The following is an 18,606-nucleotide window of genomic DNA, read 5'->3' as shown; positions in this document are numbered from 1 at the left end:
GCTGGAACAGTTGAATGACAAAGGGCCAACCACGAGGGTATCTGAACCCCAATGGCCACCTTCTGACCACGCCACCCACATCCTAGGGCAGAGCTCTGTCCCGGGACAAGGCTGATCCTGGGGACTCTGGCCTCCAGGTGGCATCCATTCAACCCAGAACCCGGAATGTGCCACTCCCTCCGAGGCGACACGCTCAGCACCCCAGGGTTCAAGTCCATTCTCGATGCTCTTAGCTGATTCAGAGGATCCCAGAGAGTCCACAGCCCATTAATAACTCCCATTACGGTCTCACGTGATTCCAGACATTCTGTGAAACCATCCATCACAGTGGGGATGGTCTAGACCTGTGGTCGGCAAACTGCGGCTCGCGAGCCACATGCGGCTCTTTGGCCCCTTGAGTGTGGCTCTTCCACAAAATACCACGGCCTGGGCCAGTCTATGTTGAAGAAGTGGCGTTAGAAGAAGTTTAAAAAATTTGGCTCACGCCAAAACCGGTTTGGCTCAGTGGATAGAGCGTCGGCCTGCGGACTGAAAGGTCCCGGGTTTAATCCCGGTCAAGGGCATGTACCTTAGTTGCTGACACATCCCCAGTGGGGGGGGTGTGCAGGAGACAGCTGATCGATGTTTCTGACTCTCTCTCCCTTTCACTTCCTCTCTGTAAAAAAAAAATCAATAATAATAATAATAATAATAATAATAAAAAGTAGATCCTGCCAAGACCGGTTTGGCTCAGTGGATAGAGCGTGGGCCTGCGGACTGAGGGCTCCTAGGTTCGATTCCGGGTGGGGGCATGTGCCTTGGTTGTGGGCACATCCCCAGTGGGGCGTGTGCAGGAGACAGCTGATCGATGTTTCTCTCTCATCGATGTTTCTGACTCTCTCCCCCTCTCCCTTCCTCTCTGTAAAAAAAAAAATCAATAGTAATAAAATTTAAAAAAATTAGATCCTGAAACTCCAGGCAAATCCCCACCTTCGGTCCTGGGGTAAGATGGCTCAGATGTTCCGTCCCACAGCTCCTCCTCCTCCCCCAGAAAGCCTGCCCACTGGCAGAGGATCCAATGGCATCCCTGGGACAGAGCTAGGCCAGCCCCCACCCAGTTCACCCGCCCCCAGATTCCGGGTCCTCAGACACCATTTGATGATGCTCCTTGTTTCAAGCCACTAAATTCTGGGGCGGGCTGCTTGTTACACAGCGAAGACATAACCGATACATGGTCCACCACCCAGGGCTCCAGAAAGGCCACATCCATTTCCAGACCCTCGGCCGTACCCCCACCCCCACCCCCACCCCCGGCCGCCCATACGCCGCAGGACAGAGCCAGGCCAGCCGACGGTCGAGTGTTTGCCGTTGGGTTTTCGTTTGGCTGGTTTTGTGTACACAGTGTATACAAGTTGAGTCGTACAGAAGCCCGAGAAAGAGCAAGAGACAACGGGTGGAGGGGGGAGGCGGGAGGTGGGAGCAGAGAGGGTTAGAGAGAGGGGAGCAGCGGGGAGGGGAGACCAATAAAAAATAGAACCACATCCAGACGACAATGGGATGGGGGTGGTGTGTGTTGGGGAGGAGCGCGGGGAGAGACACAGACAAATCGCAGTAGAAAAGGAATGGGAGGGGCCAAAGGAGGGGACCCGTCTCCCCCCTCCACCTCCCCGCCCCCCGCCCCAGGTATGTACAATAAATAAGATTAAAAATAATTAACAAGATGCGTTCTCCCCCTCCCACCGGAAGCCCTGGGGGAGGGAATGGCCTTTTAGCAAAGATCTTGGCCTGTAACGGGGGGGTTTGGGGGCGGTCAGTGGGTCCCCCAGCTCTCAAAAGCAGCCCCACCCCCCTCAACCATACATAGATTTTTCCTATACATTATGTACAAGGTGGAGGGGGTGAGGGCTATGGCCATGGAGGGGGGGGAATGGGGCATGGGGGAGAGGGGAACCGGTACTAAATAGACATTTATACATATATATAAATAATTTCTCTGTACACCGGACAGCGGGAGGGCTGGGGAGGGAGCGGAGAGGGCTGGGGGGAGAGGGGAGTCGAACTCTGAACCCTGCCCCGGAGGGTCAGCACGGACACACCCTGACCGGTGCCCCTCCCCCGTTCCCTGGCGGCAGGGCCTCGGGCCAGCGCCTGCAGACACAGTTATGTCCCAGTCCGCGGTCCAGGCGGGGCCTGAAGACACGGTTCTGTCCCAGTCCGCGGTCCAGGCGGGGCCTGAAGACACGGTTCTGTCCCAGTCCGCGGTCCAGGCGGGGCCTGAAGACACGGTTCTGTCCCAGTCCGCGGTCCAGGCGGGCGGGTCACCCGCAGCGGCTGTGCGCCTGGGCCTGGGCCAGCAGGTCGCTGAAGGAGTCGAACAGCTGCTCCAGCCACGGCTGGTTCCGCATGCACTGCTGGACCACCTCCTCCTGGCCCAGGTCCTCCGCGCCGCCCTCGATGGCCAGCGTCTGCGGGGGGACACGGAGCTGGGGCCCGGCCGCCACCGCCACCAGGGGTCTAGGGATCAGTGTCCTGGAAGGGGGGCTGGGAGCTGGACCCCTGGGTCTGAGGGAGGAGGGCTGGGGGCCTGGGCTCCTGGGTCTGAGGGAGGAGGGACTGGACTCCTGGGTCTGAGGGAGGAGGGGCTGGGAGCTGGACCCCTGGGTCTGAGGGAGGAGGGCCTGGACTCCTGGGTCTGAGGGATGAGGGACTGGACTCCTGGGTCTGAGGGAGGAGGGCCTGGACTCCTGGGTCTGAGGGAGGAGGGACTGGACTCCTGGGTCTGAGGGAGGAGGGGCTGGTGGCCCGGACCCCTGGGTCTGAGGGAGGAGGGGCTGGGAGCGGGACCCCTGGGTCTGAGGGAGGAGGGGCTGGGAGCGGGACCCCTGGGTCTGAGGGAGGAGGGGCTGGAGGCCTGGGCTCCTGGGTCTGAGGGAGGAGGGCTGGGGGCCTGGACCCCTGGGTCTGAGGGAGGAGGGGCTGGGGGCCTGGACCCCTGGAAGAGCCAATAGGGGTAGCTCCCCAGGGCGCTGTGGGGATGTGGGGAGGCGGGGGGACTCACCTGGTCCCGGCAGCGCAGGAAGGTGTGGTACTTGTAATGGTGGAGGGAGTGATAGAGCGTGTAGTACCCGGACTTGTCCAGCTCCACCTTGAACTCCTGGGCACACGGGGTGGGGCAGCCTCAGCGCCCGCCCAGCCCCGGACACCCCCCCCCGCCCCAGCCCCGGACACCCCCCCCCAGCCCCGGACAGCCCCCCCCAGCCCCGGACAGCCCCCCCCAGCCCCGGACAGCCCCCCGCAGCCCCGGACAGCCCCCCCAGCCCCGGACAGCCCCCTCCCCCCAGCCCTGCCCGCCGGCGCACCTGGGCCCGCACCGCGCTCCTCTTGAGCTTGCTGAGCGTCTTGCGGTTGTAGGGCTCCCCGGCCGGCCGCAGCCGCACCGCGCCGTCCTCGGGGGAGCCCTCCGCGCTCTGCTCCACCTGCAGCTGCGGGAACGTGTGCAGGGCGTCCTGCGGGGGAGGGAGGGTCAGCGGGCACCACACCCTCCGCCCGGCCCTCAGAGGCCTCAGTTTCCCCCCAGGCTGCAGATCAAGAAACTGGGCCAAAACCGGTGTGGCTCAGGGGATAGAGCGTCGGCCTGCGGACTGAAGGGTCCCGGGTTCGATTCCGGTCAAGGGCATGGACCTTGGTTGTGGGCACATCCCCAGTGGGGGGCGTGCAAGAGGCAGCTGATCGATGGTTCTCTCATCGATGTTTCTAACTCCCTATCCCTCTCTCTTCCTCTCTGTACAAATCAATAAAATATATATTAAAGAAAGAAAGAAAGAAAGAAAACTGGGGGGAGTCTCGCTTCTTCCAAGGCCCCGGGAGCCTAGGCCTGCGGGCGGGTGACCAGTATGCCTGTTCCCGGCCCAGGACCCTCAGAGCCACCCCAAAACCCTCCTCAACACTCTGCGACCAGCCGGAAGTCCAGAATCCCCGGAGCCAGGTAACACTCCATCCCTGAATCCTAAAGCCAGGCTGCCATTCCACCCCGGAACCCACAGACCGACCCCAGTACAGCCATCCCCTGGCAACACCGGCTCCACTCCACGCCGACTGCCGTAAAGTGGGCATTGCCGTAAAGCGACACCGCAATACCGCGGGCATTGCCGTAAAGCAGGCGCCGCCATAAAGCAGAGCGCAATAAAGCGGGCATCGCCATAAAGCGGGTATCGCCATAAAGCAAGCCACACAATTTTTGATTTCCAGGTGCATATGAAAGTAGGTTTACGGCGCTATACTGTAGAACACTGCGTGTGCAATAACATTCTGTCTACAAAAAAATGTACATGTCTTCACTTAAAAATATTGTATTGTCAAAATAATGTGAACCATCATCTGAGCCTTTGCAAGCGGTAAGCTTTTTGCTGGTGGAGGGTCTTACCTTCAATTTGTAAAAAAATAAAAATAAAAATAAAAATAAAAATAAAAATAAAAATAAAATGCAATATCTGTGAATCCCAGTAAGATGAGGTATGCCTGCATCCTATAATGGCTTGTCTTGTTTAAAATAATTTTTAAAAGTGATTTTTAGAGAAGAGGGAGGGAGGGAGAGGGAGAGAGAAACATCGATGTGCTGTTCCACTTATTTATGCATTCGTAGGTTTATTCTTGTACGTGCCCTGACCAGGGATGGAACCCCCAACCTTGGTGTATCAGGATGAGGCTCTAACTTACTGAGCTAACCGACCAGGGCTCCTTTTTTTCTTAACAATGGAATTTTTTTCCCAAAAAAAAGATCTGATTTTTATTTATTTTATTTTTGTTAATCCTCACCTGATAATATTTTCCCATTGATTTTTAGAGAGCGGAAGGGGGAGAGACAGAGAAACATTGATGTGAGAGACACACTGATTGATTGCCTACTGCATGTGCCCTGACCACGGTTGGGAACCTGCAACCAAGATACATGCCCTTGACCTGAATGGAACCCGGGACCCTTCAGTCCAAGAGCCAATGCTCTATCCACTGAGCCAAATAACAGAATTATTAACCCTAGCAGGAGATCCGACCCAGACTCCTCAGAGCCAGACTCCCAGCCAATCCCAGAATTCTCAAGAGCGCTCTCAACATCCCAGCCAGGGCTCCAAAACCAAGTTAACTTTTTAGGCCCTACAAACTAACATCCCGCCACGAATTTCCAAAGCCAGCCCAAAACCCATCCTAGAATTCTCTGACCCACAAGCACGTCCCTCAGAATTTTCAGGGTGCATCCCAGGGATCCGCATCACCCTAACATTCCACCCCAAGATTCTCAGCATGACACCGACTTCCCTATCAGAATCTCAGGGCTTATGTCCTATCCCAGAATTCCCTGGGGCCACCCCGACATTCCACCTCAGAACCCTAGCCATTCCAGAAAGAAATCACACAGATGGACCGGCCAACATGGCACAGTGGTTGAGTGTCGATCACGGTTCGATTCCTGGTCAAGGGCGCATGCTTGCGGTGCAGGCTTGGTCCCCAGTGTGCGGCGTTGATGTGTCTCTCTCCCTCTCTCTTCCTCTCCAAAATCAATAAAAATGTATTTTAAAAAAATACTACCCTGACCAGTTTGCCTCAGTGGCTAGAGCACATGTGTCAAACACAAGGTCAGCGGGCCAAATCCAGCCCGCCAGGCCTTGCAATGTGGCCCGCACCCCGCTGTCATCACTGCACTCCACTGTCAGTTTATGACATTGTCAGTTTATGACTATTCAGTAAACCATTCGGCCCGCGATTTAGGCTGGATTTTAGATTTTGGCCCCTTCTCTGATTGAGTTCGACACCCCTAGGCTAGAATGTTGGCCTGCGGTCTGAAGGGTCCCGGGTTCGATTCCGGTTAAGGGCATGTACCTTGGCTGCAGGCACATCCCCAGTGAGGGGGGTGTAGGAGGCAGCTGATGGATCTTTCTAACTCTTTCTCCCTCTCCCTTCCTCTCTGTAAAAAATCAATTTTATATACATATATATATATATATATACTGAAGCCTGAGATTCTCTGTCAAAGAGCCTGTATTATGTCAATGAGCCCTTCCTGCAGGCCTCAGTTTACCTTTTGTCCCCAAACCTGCCTTCCACAACCGCACTCTGTTGGGCCTCCCCACCAGCAGCCCATCCCAGACCTCAGGCACCCCTGCTCTCAACTTTTCTCCTGCCAAGCCCGCGCTCCCTCCAGGTGTTCTGGGGACCCTGCGCCCGTGTGCTCCATGCCTGACCTGGGCCCAGCCCCTCCCCCGCAGCCTCCCGCGCAGCCCCCCGCGCAGCCCCCCGCACCTGCAGGGCCGGGCTCAGCGACAGCCGCTTCAGGACCTTCTTCTTGTGCTCGTTCAGGAGGCCGTCGATCTTGCGCATGGGCGGGAGGTACAGCTCGTCTGGAGGCGGGAGGGCCGTCAGGAGGGCCCCGGCCCCCCCAGGGCGCGGTGGGGGCTGGGGGCACAGGAGGGCTGCCCGCCCGCTCCCCCCTCCGCCCGGCTCACCGTGCGTGTCCTCCAGGGCCTGGATCATGTCGGGGTCGAGCGCGGTGCTCACCAGCATCTCCACGTAGCTCCGGTACATCTCCCGCATGGCCCGCGTCTTCAGCAGCCGCCCGGGCACCGCCCGCTCTGCGGGGACACAGGGCGGGGCTCGTGGTTCCGCCCTGCTCTGCGCCCCCGGGTGTCCCCAGCACCGGGACCAGGAGAGAAGCCCCAGCTCTCCGGAGGCCCAGCCCACGGGGCGGGCGGCCGGCCAGGAGACAGCAACGGGGAAGAGCGATAGGGAACAGCCTTCCCGGCTGCTAAGCTTCCTGTCTGACTTTATTTTATTATTGATTTTTAACAGAGAGGGATAGAGAGTTAGAAACGTCGATGAGAGAGAATCACCCATCAGCTGCCTCTTGCACATCCCCCACTGGGGATGTGCCCGCAACCAAGGTACATGCCCTTGACCGGAATCGAACCCGGGACCCTTCAGTCCGCAGGCTGACGCTCTATCCACTGAGACAAACCGGTTTCGGCTTGCTTTTTCTTTCTTTCTTTCTTTCTTTCTTTTCTTAAAATATACATTTTATTGATTTTTTACAGAGAGGAAGAGACAGGGATAGAGAGTTAGAAACATCGATGAGAGAGAATCATCCATCAGCCGCCTCTTGCACGCCCCCTACTGGGGATGTGCCCGCAACCAAGGCACATGCCCTTGACCGGAATCAAACCCGGGACCTTTGAGTCCTCAGGCTGACACTCTATCCACTGAGCCAAACCAGTTTCGGCATTAAAGTGACCAGGCATCCGATTTCCAACAATATGTCCCTCGACGTTTTAAAAAGGTCCCGGGACACATGGTTGGAAATCATACCCTAAAGGGTGTGGTTCAGTGGGTAGAGCATCAGCCTGCGGACTCAAAGGTCCCGGGTTCGATTCCGGTCAAGGGCATTGTACCTTGGTTGTGGGCGCATCCCCAATGGGGGGTGTGCAGGAGGCAGCCGATTGATGTTTCTCTGTCATCAATGTTCTGGCTCTTTACCCTTCTCCCTTCCTCTCTGTAAAAAAAATTAATAAAAAAATATATATATTAAAAAAAAATTGTTGGAAATCGGGACGTCTGGTCACCTTAGCACTAGTTCCATGCAGCTTCAACCAAGTCTGAAGCAGCAGCCTAGCTGGTGTCTGAGCCGGTGAATCAAGCCAGAGATCAGATCGCAGAGGGAGAGATGGAGGGAGGAGATAGGAGTGGACGGGGCGTTATCAGTGCCAGCGGGACACGGCCAGTGGGTGCCAGGAGGCCAGGGAGGGCTGGGCAGGGGAGGGGGGAGGGGTACCAGGACCCTCTGAGGCCGGGTGGGGCACTGGCTGGAGGCCTGAGGCCAGAGCTCAGGGCAATGGGCCAGGTAAGAAAGGAGGAGGTGCCGAAACCGGTTCGGCTCAGTGGTAGAGCGTCGGTCTGTGGACTGTAGGGTCCCGGGTTCGATTCCGGTCAAGGGCATGTACATTGGTTGCGGGCACATCCACGGTAGGGGGTGTGCAGGAGGCAGCTGGTCGATGTTTCTCTCTCATCGACGATTCTAGCTCTCTATCCCTCTCTCCTCCTCTCTGTAAAAAATCAATAAAATATATTTCATAAAAAAAAAAAAAAAAAAGAAAGAAAGAAAAAGAAAGGAGGAGGTGCCGAAACCGGTTCGGCTCAGTGGATAGAGCGTCGGCCTGCGGATGGAAGGATCCCGGGTTCGATTCCGGTCAAGGTTGCGGGCACATCCCCAGTAGGGGGCATGCAGGAGGCAGCTGATCGATGTTTCTCTCTCATCGATGTTTCTAACTCCTTATCCCTCTCTCTCCTCTCAGTAAAAAAATCAATAAAAATTTTTTTTTAAAAAAATCAATAAAATATATATATATTTTTAAAGTAAGAAAGAGTGAGGCTGGAGCAGGGCAGGAGGGACAGGCTATGGAGACGGGGGTGGGGAAAGAGCAGAGTGGGGGGGGCAGTGAGCGGGGGAGATCTGGGGCCCTCTCCGGTGCCTGGCCCGGTGGCGGTGGCCACGGGGACCGCCCCTGGGACGGGAAGTCTAGGAGGAGGCGCTCCGCGGGCCCCGGAGGGAGGGGCCGGGGGGGCCTGGAGGGCGGCCGCGGAAGAGGCGGCCCTGAGGCTCGCGGGGACGTGTGGGAGCCGCCGGGGGAGCGGCGAGAGCGAGGAGCAGCAAGGCCAAGGCCAAGGCCAAGGCCGGCCGCGGAGGGACACGCGGAGGGAGAGGGCGGGGAGAGACAAGCAGGAGGCCCGGGGCGGGCGCGGCGCCCCCTTCGGGAGGAAGCAAAGCGGCCGGAGACACGTGCACGTGGTGTATGCCGATCGGGGGTCCCTGGTGAGGGTCCCGGTGACAGCCGTTTTAAGGATCTGGCGTTCCCCTAGGCAGTGGGGGGGTCAGACCCATCAGGCCTCAGCCCAAACCCACCGCCATCTCCTGCGTGGCTCGGGATGAAATCCCGCCATTCGGCCCCAAAGCCCCAGGCCCCCTGTCCCTCCCAGATCTGGTCCTGTTCTTTTTTTTTTAACATATATTTTATTGATTTTTCACAGAGAGGAAGAGAGAGGGATAGAGAGCTAGAAACATCGATGAGAGAGAATCATCCATCAGCTGCCTCCTGCACACCCCCCACAGGGGATGTGCCCGCAACCAAGGTCCATGCCCTTGACCGGAATCGAACCTGGGACCCTTCAGTCCGCAGGCCGACGCTCTATCCACTGAGCCACACCGGTGTCGGCTGGTCCTGTTCCCGCTCTGCCCTCCCTCGTCACCTGCTCCCGCTGCCTCCAGCCCTGGCCTCGGTCCCGATCTCCCTCGCAGTCACATGGCCCAGCTGCGTCCAGACCTCTGCTCCAGTGATGTCACCGCCGAGCCTCTCCCCACGGCTCCCCTGCCCCCCAAAAACGTCGCCCAGGGTGCCGCCCGGATCCTCTTCCCCGGATTCCTTTTCCTCAGCTGCGCCCCGGCCTCCCCGGGTGGGCTTTCCTGCTGTTTTGTGTTCTATAATATTATGTAACCCGCTATCCGATCGCCTCCCGGCTGGACTCTGAGCCCCCGTGAGGACACGTGTTTTCTGTCTGTTCTGCTCAGCAGGTGCTCAGTAAGCACCCGCAGGAAGAGGCTGAGGACGCTGGGTGGGAGGGGAGGGAAGGAAGGGGAGAGAAGCCGGCACCGCAGCGTCTTTCTAGAACTTTCTCTGGGGACCCGGGAGAGGAGAGAGTGCCCGCGTCTGGCACACAGAGGGCGGCTGGGAGGGCTGGTGTTGAGGCCTCCGGACGGGACAAAGCCTTCGGTGTATCCGGTCCTTCCCCTGGAGGGAGTCCTGGCTGAATGGGGCGGGGGGGGGGGGGCACAAGGAGGGGGGTCCCTAGACCCAGAGATGGATACGGATCCTTAGAAGGGAAACCGCTCCCCCTAAGAGTACAGAGTTCAGCCCTGACCAGTGTGGCTCAGTGGATAGAGCGTCGGCCTGTGGACTGAAGGGTCCCAGGTTCGATTCCGGTGGAGGGCATGGACCTTGGTTGTTGGCACATCCCCAGTAGGAGGTGTGCAGGAGGCAGCTGGTCGATATTTCTCTCCCATTGATGTTTCTAACTCTCTATCCCTCTCCCTTTCTCTCAGCAAGAAATCAATAATATATATATATATATATATATATATATATATATATATATATATTTTTTTTTTTTTAAAGAGTACAGCCGAAACCGGTTTGGCTCAGTGGTGGAGCGTCGGCCTGCGGACGGAAGGGTCCCGGGTTCGATTCTGGTCATGTGCCTTGGTTGCAGGCACGTCCCCGGTGGGGGGTGTGCAGGAGGCAGCTGATGGATGGTTCTCTCTCATCGATGTTTCTAACTCTCTATCCCTCTATCTTCCTCTCTGTAAAAAAATCAATTAAAAAAAAAAAAAGAGTACAGAGTTCAGTTCCCATTTCCCAGGCCCCCAACACCCAGGGCTGTCCGTGTATGCTCAGAGCAGCATTAACCGAACGGCGACGCCGCCCGAAGGCCCGCCAGCTGGCACGTGGATAAGTACAACGGGGTCGATCCATACAATGGAATGGTATTCAGCCAGGAAAGGGGACAGAGCACCAATCCATGGGAGTGATAGCCAGAGGGTGCAGGGTTTTCCTCTTTGATGATGTAAATGCTCTAAAAATCGATTACCGCCCTAACCAGTGTGGCTCAGTGGGTAGAGCCTCAGCTTGTGGACTGAAGGGTCCAGGGTTCGATTCCAGTCAAGGGCATGTACCTTGGTTGCGGGCACATCCCCAGCTGCGTGTGAGGGTGAGGGCAGCACCCACCGCTAAGACTGCTGTGAGATGAGCAAGGAACTTAGAAGACAGCCCATCACGTGATGAGATGCCCATCGTTGTTAGCTACTGGCTAGTTATATTTAAAAAAAAAAAAAAAATTATTTTTTATTTTTTATTATTGGTTGATTTTTAGAGAGGAAGAGAGAGAGAAAAACACTGATTTGTTGTTCCACTTATTTATGCATTGATTCTCGCATGTGCCCTGACCAGGATCGAACCTGCAATCTTGGTGTATTGGGATGATGCTCTAACCAACTGCACTACCTGGTTAGAGCCTGGCTAGTTTTTTTTGATGTTTTTTTTTCAAAAATATATGTTATTGATTTTTTTTTTTTTTTTTTTTACAGAGAGGAAGAGAGAGGGATAGAGAGTTAGAAATATCAATGAGAGAGAATCATCGATCAGCTGCCTCTTGCACAGCCCCCATTGGGGATGTGCCCGCAACCAAGGTACATGCCCTTGACTAGAATCGAACCCGGGACCCTTCAGTCCGCAGGCGGACGTTCTATCCACTGAACCAAACTGGCTAGGGCATAGCATATTTTTTTTTTTTTTTAATTCATTTTAGAGAGAGGGAGGAGAGAAACATCAATGATGAGAATCATTGATCAGCTGCCTCCCGCACACCCCCCCCACCAGCATGTGCCCTGACCGGAAATCGAACCCTGACCTCCTGGTTCCTAGGTCGATGCTCAACCACTGAGCCACACCAGCTGGTCTCCTGCTGGCATTGTTCATTTACTTATTACTGCGACAGTCTTACTCATGTCACCTGGACTCTCCGGACAGCCCTTGCCCATGCCTCCTTCTGAAGCCCGGAGTGTCCTGTCCGCCCCCTGTCCACCCCCCATTCCCCCCCTCCCCCGCTCCGGGCCGCCGGGCCTCACCGTCCTCGCTGGGCGCCCCGCGGGACGACTCCGAGTCCGAGGAGCTGCCGGCCGGGCCCCCGCCGGCCGCGTTGCCCGCCGCCTCCTTCAGCCACTTCTTCCTCTTCTTGGGGGGCGGCTCGGCCTTCACCTTGGCCGGCCGGGTCTTGGGCAGCCGGGCAGCGGACTGCCCCGCAAGGCCGCGCTCCGGCCGCGCCTGCCGGCCGCCCGGGCCCCGCTCCCCGCGCAGCAGCCGGTCCCCCCAGGCCCCCCGCTCCTTCTCCTTCTCCTTCTCCTTCTCCTGCTCCTTCTCCTGCTCCTGCTCCTGCTCCTTCTCCTGCTCCCTCTCCTCCTGCTCCTTCTCCGCAGGCGGAGGGGGGGACGGCTTCTCGGGGGCCGGGGGCTCGGGCGCCGCGGTCTCGGGGGGCTGCTCCGGGGGCTTCTCGGATGCCGTCTTGTCGGGGGTCTCGGGCTTAGGAGGCGGCCCCGGGGCCTTGGGGGCGGGGGCCGAGCTGCCCCCCGCAGAGGCCGGGCCCTTGGCCTGCCCCGAGCGCCTGGGAGGGGGCACGGGAGGGGACAGTCAGCACCCCCAGACACCCAGGCTCTCCCCCGGGACCCCTGCCCAGCCCACAGCTCTCAGCGCAGACCTTCCCTGTCACTGAGGCGGATCCTCCCTGGACTGTCCCCTGCCCTGGACTGTCCATCCCTCCCTGGGCCTATCCATCTCCCCCTGGGCCTGTCCATCCCTCCCTGGGCCTGTCCATCCCTCCCTGGGCCTATCCATCTCCCCCTGGGCCTGTCCATCCCTCCCTGGGCCTGTCCATCCCTCCTGGGCCTGTCCATCCCTCCCTGGGCCTGTCCATCCCTCCCTCCCTGGGCCTGTCCATCCATCCCTCCCTGGGCCTGTCCATCCCTCCCTGGGCCTGTCCATCCCTCCCTGGGCCTGTCCATCCATCCCTCCCTGGGCCTGTCCATCCATCCCTCCCTGGGCCTGTCCATCCATCCCTCCTGGGCCTGTCCATCCCCCCTGGGCCTGTCCATCCCTCCCTGGGCATGTCCATCCCTCCCTGGGCCTGTCCCTCCCTGGGCCTGTCCATCTCCCCCTGGGCCTGTCCATCCATCCCTCCCTGGGCCTGTCCATCCATCCCTCCCTGGGCCTGTCCATCCATCCCTCCCTGGGCCTGTCCATCCATCCCTCCCTGGGCCTGTCCATCCATCCCTCCCTGGGCCTGTCCATCCATCCCTCCCTGGGCCTGTCCGTCCCTCCCTGGGCCTGTCCATCCCTCCCTGGGCCTGTCCATCCATCCCTCCCTGGGCCTGTCCATCCATCCCTCCCTGGGCCTGTCCATCCCTCCCTGGGCCTGTCCATCCATCCCTCCCTGGGCCTGTCCATCCATCCCTCCCTGGGCCTGTCCATCCCTCCCTGGGCCTGTCCATCCCTCCCTGGGCATGTCCATCCATCCCTCCCTGGGCCTGTCCATCCCTCCCTGGGCCTGTCCATCCATCCCTCCCTGGGCCTGTCTATCCATCCCTCCCTGGGCCTGTCCATCCATCCCTCCCTGGGCCTGTCCATCCCTCCCTGGGCCTGTCCATCCCTCCTGGGCCTGTCCATCCATCCCTCCCTGGGCCTGTCCGTCCCTCCCTGGGCCTGTCCATCCCTCCCTCCCTGGGCCTGTCCGTCCCTCCCTGGGCCTGTCCCCGGCCCTGGACCCTCCTCTCTCTGGGTCTGTCCCGCCTCCTGACAGTGTCCTGCCGCAGGTCCGCCCCCAGCCCCTGGCCCAGCCGCCCGGCCCGGCCCGGTACCTGACGGGCGCCGGGGGCCGGTGCCAGGGCTTCCGCGCGCAGACCCGCACGTAGTCCTTCTTGTTGACGTTCTCCAGGAACTTCACGTAGAGGCGCTGGTACCGGTTTTTGGCGTCCCCGAAATATCCCAGGTACTGCGGGGGGAGGCACAGAGGAGACTCCCGCACCGCCCGCCCCAGGGGGCAGCCCGGCCCGGAGACTCCCGCCCCCGGGAGGCGGACACCCGGACGGACACCCCGGGAGGCGGACACCCGGACGGACACCCCGGCCCGGAGACTCCCGCCCCCAGGAGGGCGGACACCCAGACGGACACCCTGGGAGGCGGACACCCGGACGGACACCCCGGGAGGCGGACACCCGGACGGACACCCCGGGAGGCGGACACCCGGACGGACACCCCGGGGGGGGCGGACACCCGGACGGACACCCCGGGAGGGCGGACACCCGGACGGACACCCCGGCCCGGAGACTCCCGCCCCCGGGAGGGCGGACACCGGGGCGGACACCCCGGGAGGCGGACACCCGGACGGACACCCCGGCCCGGAGACTCCCGCCCCCAGGAGGGCGGACACCGGGGCGGACACCCCGGGAGGCGGACACCCGGACGGACACCCCAGGAGGCGGACACCCGGACGGACACCCCGGCCCGGAGACTCCCGCCCCCAGGAGGGCGGACACCCAGACGGACACCCTGGGAGGCGGACACCCGGACGGACACCCCGGGAGGCGGACACCCGGACGGACACCCCGGGAGGCGGACACCCGGACGGACACCCCGGGGGGGGCGGACACCCGGACGGACACCCCGGGAGGGCGGACACCCGGACGGACACCCCGGGGGGCGGACACCCAGACGGACACCCCGGGGGGCGGACACCCGGACGGACACCCCGGGAGGCGGACACCCGGACGGACACCCCGGCCCGGAGACTCCCGCCCCCAGGAGGGCGGACACCCAGACGGACACCCTGGGAGGCGGACACCCGGACGGACACCCCGGGAGGCGGACACCCAGACGGACACCCCGGGAGGGCAGACACCCGGGCGGACACCCCGGGGGGCGGACACCCGGACGGACACCCCGGGGGGCGGACACCCGGACGGACACCCCGGCGGGCCCTCGCCGCCCGGGCTTACGTTGCTGGTGGCGCAGAACTGCCGCTGCCCGTCCTTGATCTCCGGCGTGAACTTCTGCAGCAGCGCCTTCTGCACCCGCCAGATGGGCGGCGGCTCCCGGCCCGTCTGCAGCGCCAGCTGGGGGCGGCGAGGCGGCGGTCAGCACCGGGCCTGCGCCTTGCCCCCCCCCCCCCATTCCCGGCCCTCCGACCTCCCTCGGTACCCACCCCCTTAGACAAAAACATCGTGGTCAGCCCCAGCCGGTGTGGCTCAGCGGATAGAGCGTTGGCCTGCGGACGCTCTATCCGCTGAGCGGGTTTGATTCCTGTCAAGGGCATGGACCTTGGTTGCGGGCACATCCCCGGTGGGGGGTGTGCAGGAGGCAGCTGATGGATGTTTCTCTCTCATCCATGTTTCTAACTCTCTATCCCTTTCCCTTCTTCTCTATAAAAAAATCAATAAAAAATATTTTTTAAATAATTTAAAAAAAGGAAAAAAAAAGAAATGTGTTAATGGCTCTAACCAATTCGGCTCAGTGGACAGAACATCGGCCTGCAGACTCAAGGGTCCCAAGTTTGAATCCGGTCAAGGGCATGTACCTTGGTTGCAGGCACATCCCCAGTAGGGGGTGTTGCAGGAGGCAGCTGACCCATGATTCTCTCTCATCGATGTTTCTAACTCTCTATCCCGCTCCTTTCCTCTCCGTAAAAAATCAATAAAGTGTATTTTTTTTTTAAAAGAAATAAAATAAATGTGTTAATGGCAGATACCCCAGACGCCTAGAGAACGGACCCTGACCTCAGTCTGAGTCCCAGAACGCTTCCTGGAAGAAGGGACACCGAAATGCATCTCGGAAGGACAGTGTCCCTCTCCTCGCGGGGCCTGGGTGGTGGCCAGGGCTGCGGGGCGTGTGTGACGGCTGTGGCTCCAGACGGGAGCAGCTCGCGGTGGTGCAGACACGCAAAGACTAAGCACACGGGGGTACATGCATCGTGCTGACCCAGAGATGGAGGAGCCACAAGGGGCCACAGCAGCATCTGGACGATCACTCCAATCGATTGGCCATGGCTGCCCCGAGCACCAGGCTCAGCAGGCGCGAGTGCTGGGATCAATTAGTAATGTCTGTCCCGGCAGCAGAGGCCGCAGGGAGGGCTGCTGCCTGCCAGGTGTCGGTTATCCACCCTGGGTTTGGGGTCAAGGGCGACTGGCTCCCACAGTCACGATGCCTCTGTCCCTCAGACCAATCAGATCAACCGATCAGATCCATAGCCCAATGCAAACGCGGTCCAGAGCCTCAAAGGAGAGTGAGGCAGGATGGGCCGGGAGGCAGATAGGCCAGGGACGCAGGGTCCCCACCTCAAGTGCTTTCCTCCAGGAAACGTGGTTCTCAGCCCTCCTTCCGGCTCCTCAGGGAGCCAGGCCAGAGGCCCAAGGACGGAGAAGTCCATGTACATCCTCCCCGGCCCCAAAGCCCTCGGCAGGCGGCCGGTGGGCACGGAGAGACTCTGCCCCTGCACAGCAGGCCATGCAGACCCCTCCACGCTCAGCAGACACGCCCCCGACTTAGAGAGGAAGGGAGGAGAGAAACATGGATGTGGAAGAGAAACATCCATCAGCTGCCTCCTGAATGCCCACCCCTGGGGATTGAGTGTGCAACCCGGGCATGTGCGCTGACAAGGAATTGAACTGGCAACCGTTTGGGGCATAGAATGATGCCCAACCACTGAGCCACACTGGCTGGAGCAAGTCCCAGACCCTTTTTTATTATTATTTATTTTAATAATATATTTTATTGACTTTTTACAGAGTGGGAGGGAGAAGGATAGAGAGCCAGAAACATCGATCAGCTGCCTCCTGCACACCCTCTGCTGGGGATGTGCCCACAACCAAGGTATATGCCCTTGACTGGAATCGAACCCAGGACCTTTCAGTCCACAGGCTGACGCTCTACCACTGAGCAAAACCGGTTTCAGCAAGCCCTATACTTTTGAACTCCACGCTTTTGCATATGCTGAGTCCCCCACCGGGGGTGCTTTCCTCTCTCACTGTGACTAGGATGTGCCCTGTTCTAGTTCTCAGAAGCCCTTGAGAAATCCATCAGTGCTCCCATCCCCCCGCCCCACGCCAGAGAAAACCACCCACCTCTGCCTCTCCCCACTGCCTGTCTGCTTCCTCTAAGGAGTCAGCTGACTCGCTGGCTGGACTAAGTCCCTGGGCTCACTGCTTTCCCATTGGGCTTGGCATCTTCCTTCAAATCACTTTTCTCCCAGGATTCCCAGTGCTCCCCCAGCCCCCACCCCCATCATCGGACCCAGTCAACTGGCAAACGTCCCTGCCAGCTCCTCAACCAGTGCCAGTTCCTCCCAAAGCCATGTCCTTCCTGCCTCTCCTCATGCCAACACTCACTTCCACTTACCAGGGACGTGGCCACGCCCACTGACCCCGAAAGGCTGGGTTCGACCAATCAGATTCTGCCCTGGGAGTTTGAACCGTGACAAGCTGAGAGGAGGACAGCCAGCAGCAGGAGGTGAGGAAGCCAGACCCAGGGAGCCTTTGAGGTCCACTAACAGGGGAGTCCCCGTCACAGAAGTCATGCAGGGGGCAGACAGTCTCCAGAACTGACACCTCCACAGCCACCTCCCTGCAGAGCCACCCAGAGCACAGTCTCCCATTCATTCCAGACTCGGTGCTCGCTGGCCAAGGCCCGACTCCTCGTATCCCTGCCCATCACAAGCTGCCCATGCTTCCCAGACTCTCCCCACACTATTCTCCATCCAACCAACTCTCATGAGCTCAGAGTTTGCATCCTGCTAAGTCTTCATCCTCCCCAAGAACTGAGAGTGACTATGATCACACCCAGGTTACAGATGGGTCCGCAGCCCCTCTCTCACCACATATAGCTCTTGAGTACTTGAAATGCGGCTGATCTGAATGTTTTACGGGTGTAAAATACTCACTGGATCCCGAAGATTTGGTATAAAAAAAAAAAAGCACAACACACCACGTAAAACACGTTTTTCTATATTAATTACATGTGGAAATGCTATTTTATATATTTTATTGATTTTTACAGAGAGGAAGGGAGAGAGATAGAGAGCTAGAAACGTCGATGAGAGAAAAACATCGACCAGCTGCCTCTTGCACACCCCCTACTGGGGATGTGCCCGCAACCAACGTACATGCCCCTGACCGGAATCGAACCCTGGACCCTTCAGTCCACAGACCAACGCTCTACCACTGAGCCAAACCGGCTTCGGCTGAAATGCTATTTTAGATAGGCTGGGTTAAAGGAAAGACATTCCTGTGGCTAATCTCACCCTTCTTTTAACTGTTTAAAAATGTGGGTCCAGCCGAAACCAGTTTGGCTCAGTGGCTAGAGCGTCGGACCGAAGGGTCCCGGGTTCGATTCCGGTCAAGGCCTTGTACCTTGGTTGCGGGCACATCCTCAGTGAGGGGTGTGCAAGAGGCAGCTGATGGATGTTTCTCTCTCATCGATGTTTCTAACTCTCTATCCCTCTCCCTTCCTCTCTGTTAAAAATCAATAAAACATTTTTTTTTTAAATGTGGATCCAAGAAAGTTTCAATGATGGTTATGACTCATGATATTTCTATTGGACTGCCACTGCTCTAGGAAAAAAACGATGGCCCTTGGCCCATATTTATACATCTAAGAGCTAAGAATGGTTTCTACATTTAAAAATATGTGGGTTTTTTTTTAATTGATTCCAGAGAGAAAAAGAGAGGGAGAGAGAGAAACATCAATGACGAGAGAAAATCACTGATCGGCTGCCTCTTGTACACCCTACACTGGGGATGGAGCCTGCAACCCGGGCCTGTGCCTTGACCAGGAATAGAGCCGGGACCTCCTGATTCACAGGTCAACGCTCAACCATGCTGGCTAAGCGGTTTCTACATTTTTTAAAAAATATGTTTTATTGATTTTTTACAGAGAGGAAGAGAGAGGGATAGTTAGAAACATCAATCAGCTGCCTCCCACACACACCCCCCCC

General features: G+C 58.6%; 1 protein-coding gene across 3 annotated transcripts in view; it reads right to left on the bottom strand.

The window, feature by feature from the left end:
- Positions 1–1,335: 1,335 nt before the first annotated feature.
- Positions 1,336–18,606, bottom strand: part of PRR12 (proline rich 12) — a 40,932-nt gene continuing 23,661 nt past the window's right edge. For all 3 annotated transcript variants that reach the window (XM_084905761.1, XM_084905756.1, XM_084905757.1), the window contains 8 exons: positions 14,618–14,734; positions 13,481–13,614; positions 11,699–12,231; positions 6,477–6,602; positions 6,274–6,371; positions 3,339–3,485; positions 3,038–3,133; positions 1,336–2,444 (listed from right to left, as the gene is read on the bottom strand). In XM_084905761.1, the coding sequence (XP_084761887.1) occupies positions 2,298–2,444; positions 3,038–3,133; positions 3,339–3,485; positions 6,274–6,371; positions 6,477–6,602; positions 11,699–12,231; positions 13,481–13,614; positions 14,618–14,734 (1,398 nt within the window). In that variant the 3' untranslated portion in view covers positions 1,336–2,297. The remainder of the gene's footprint in view (positions 2,445–3,037; positions 3,134–3,338; positions 3,486–6,273; positions 6,372–6,476; positions 6,603–11,698; positions 12,232–13,480; positions 13,615–14,617; positions 14,735–18,606) is intronic.

Source organism: Pipistrellus hanaki (genome assembly GCF_964339955.1).
Source record: "Pipistrellus hanaki genome assembly, chromosome: 15".
Taxonomy (NCBI): domain Eukaryota; kingdom Metazoa; phylum Chordata; class Mammalia; order Chiroptera; family Vespertilionidae; genus Pipistrellus; species Pipistrellus hanaki.
The sequence above is the reverse complement of the archived record's forward strand: the minus strand, read 5'-3'. Positions and strand labels throughout refer to the sequence as shown.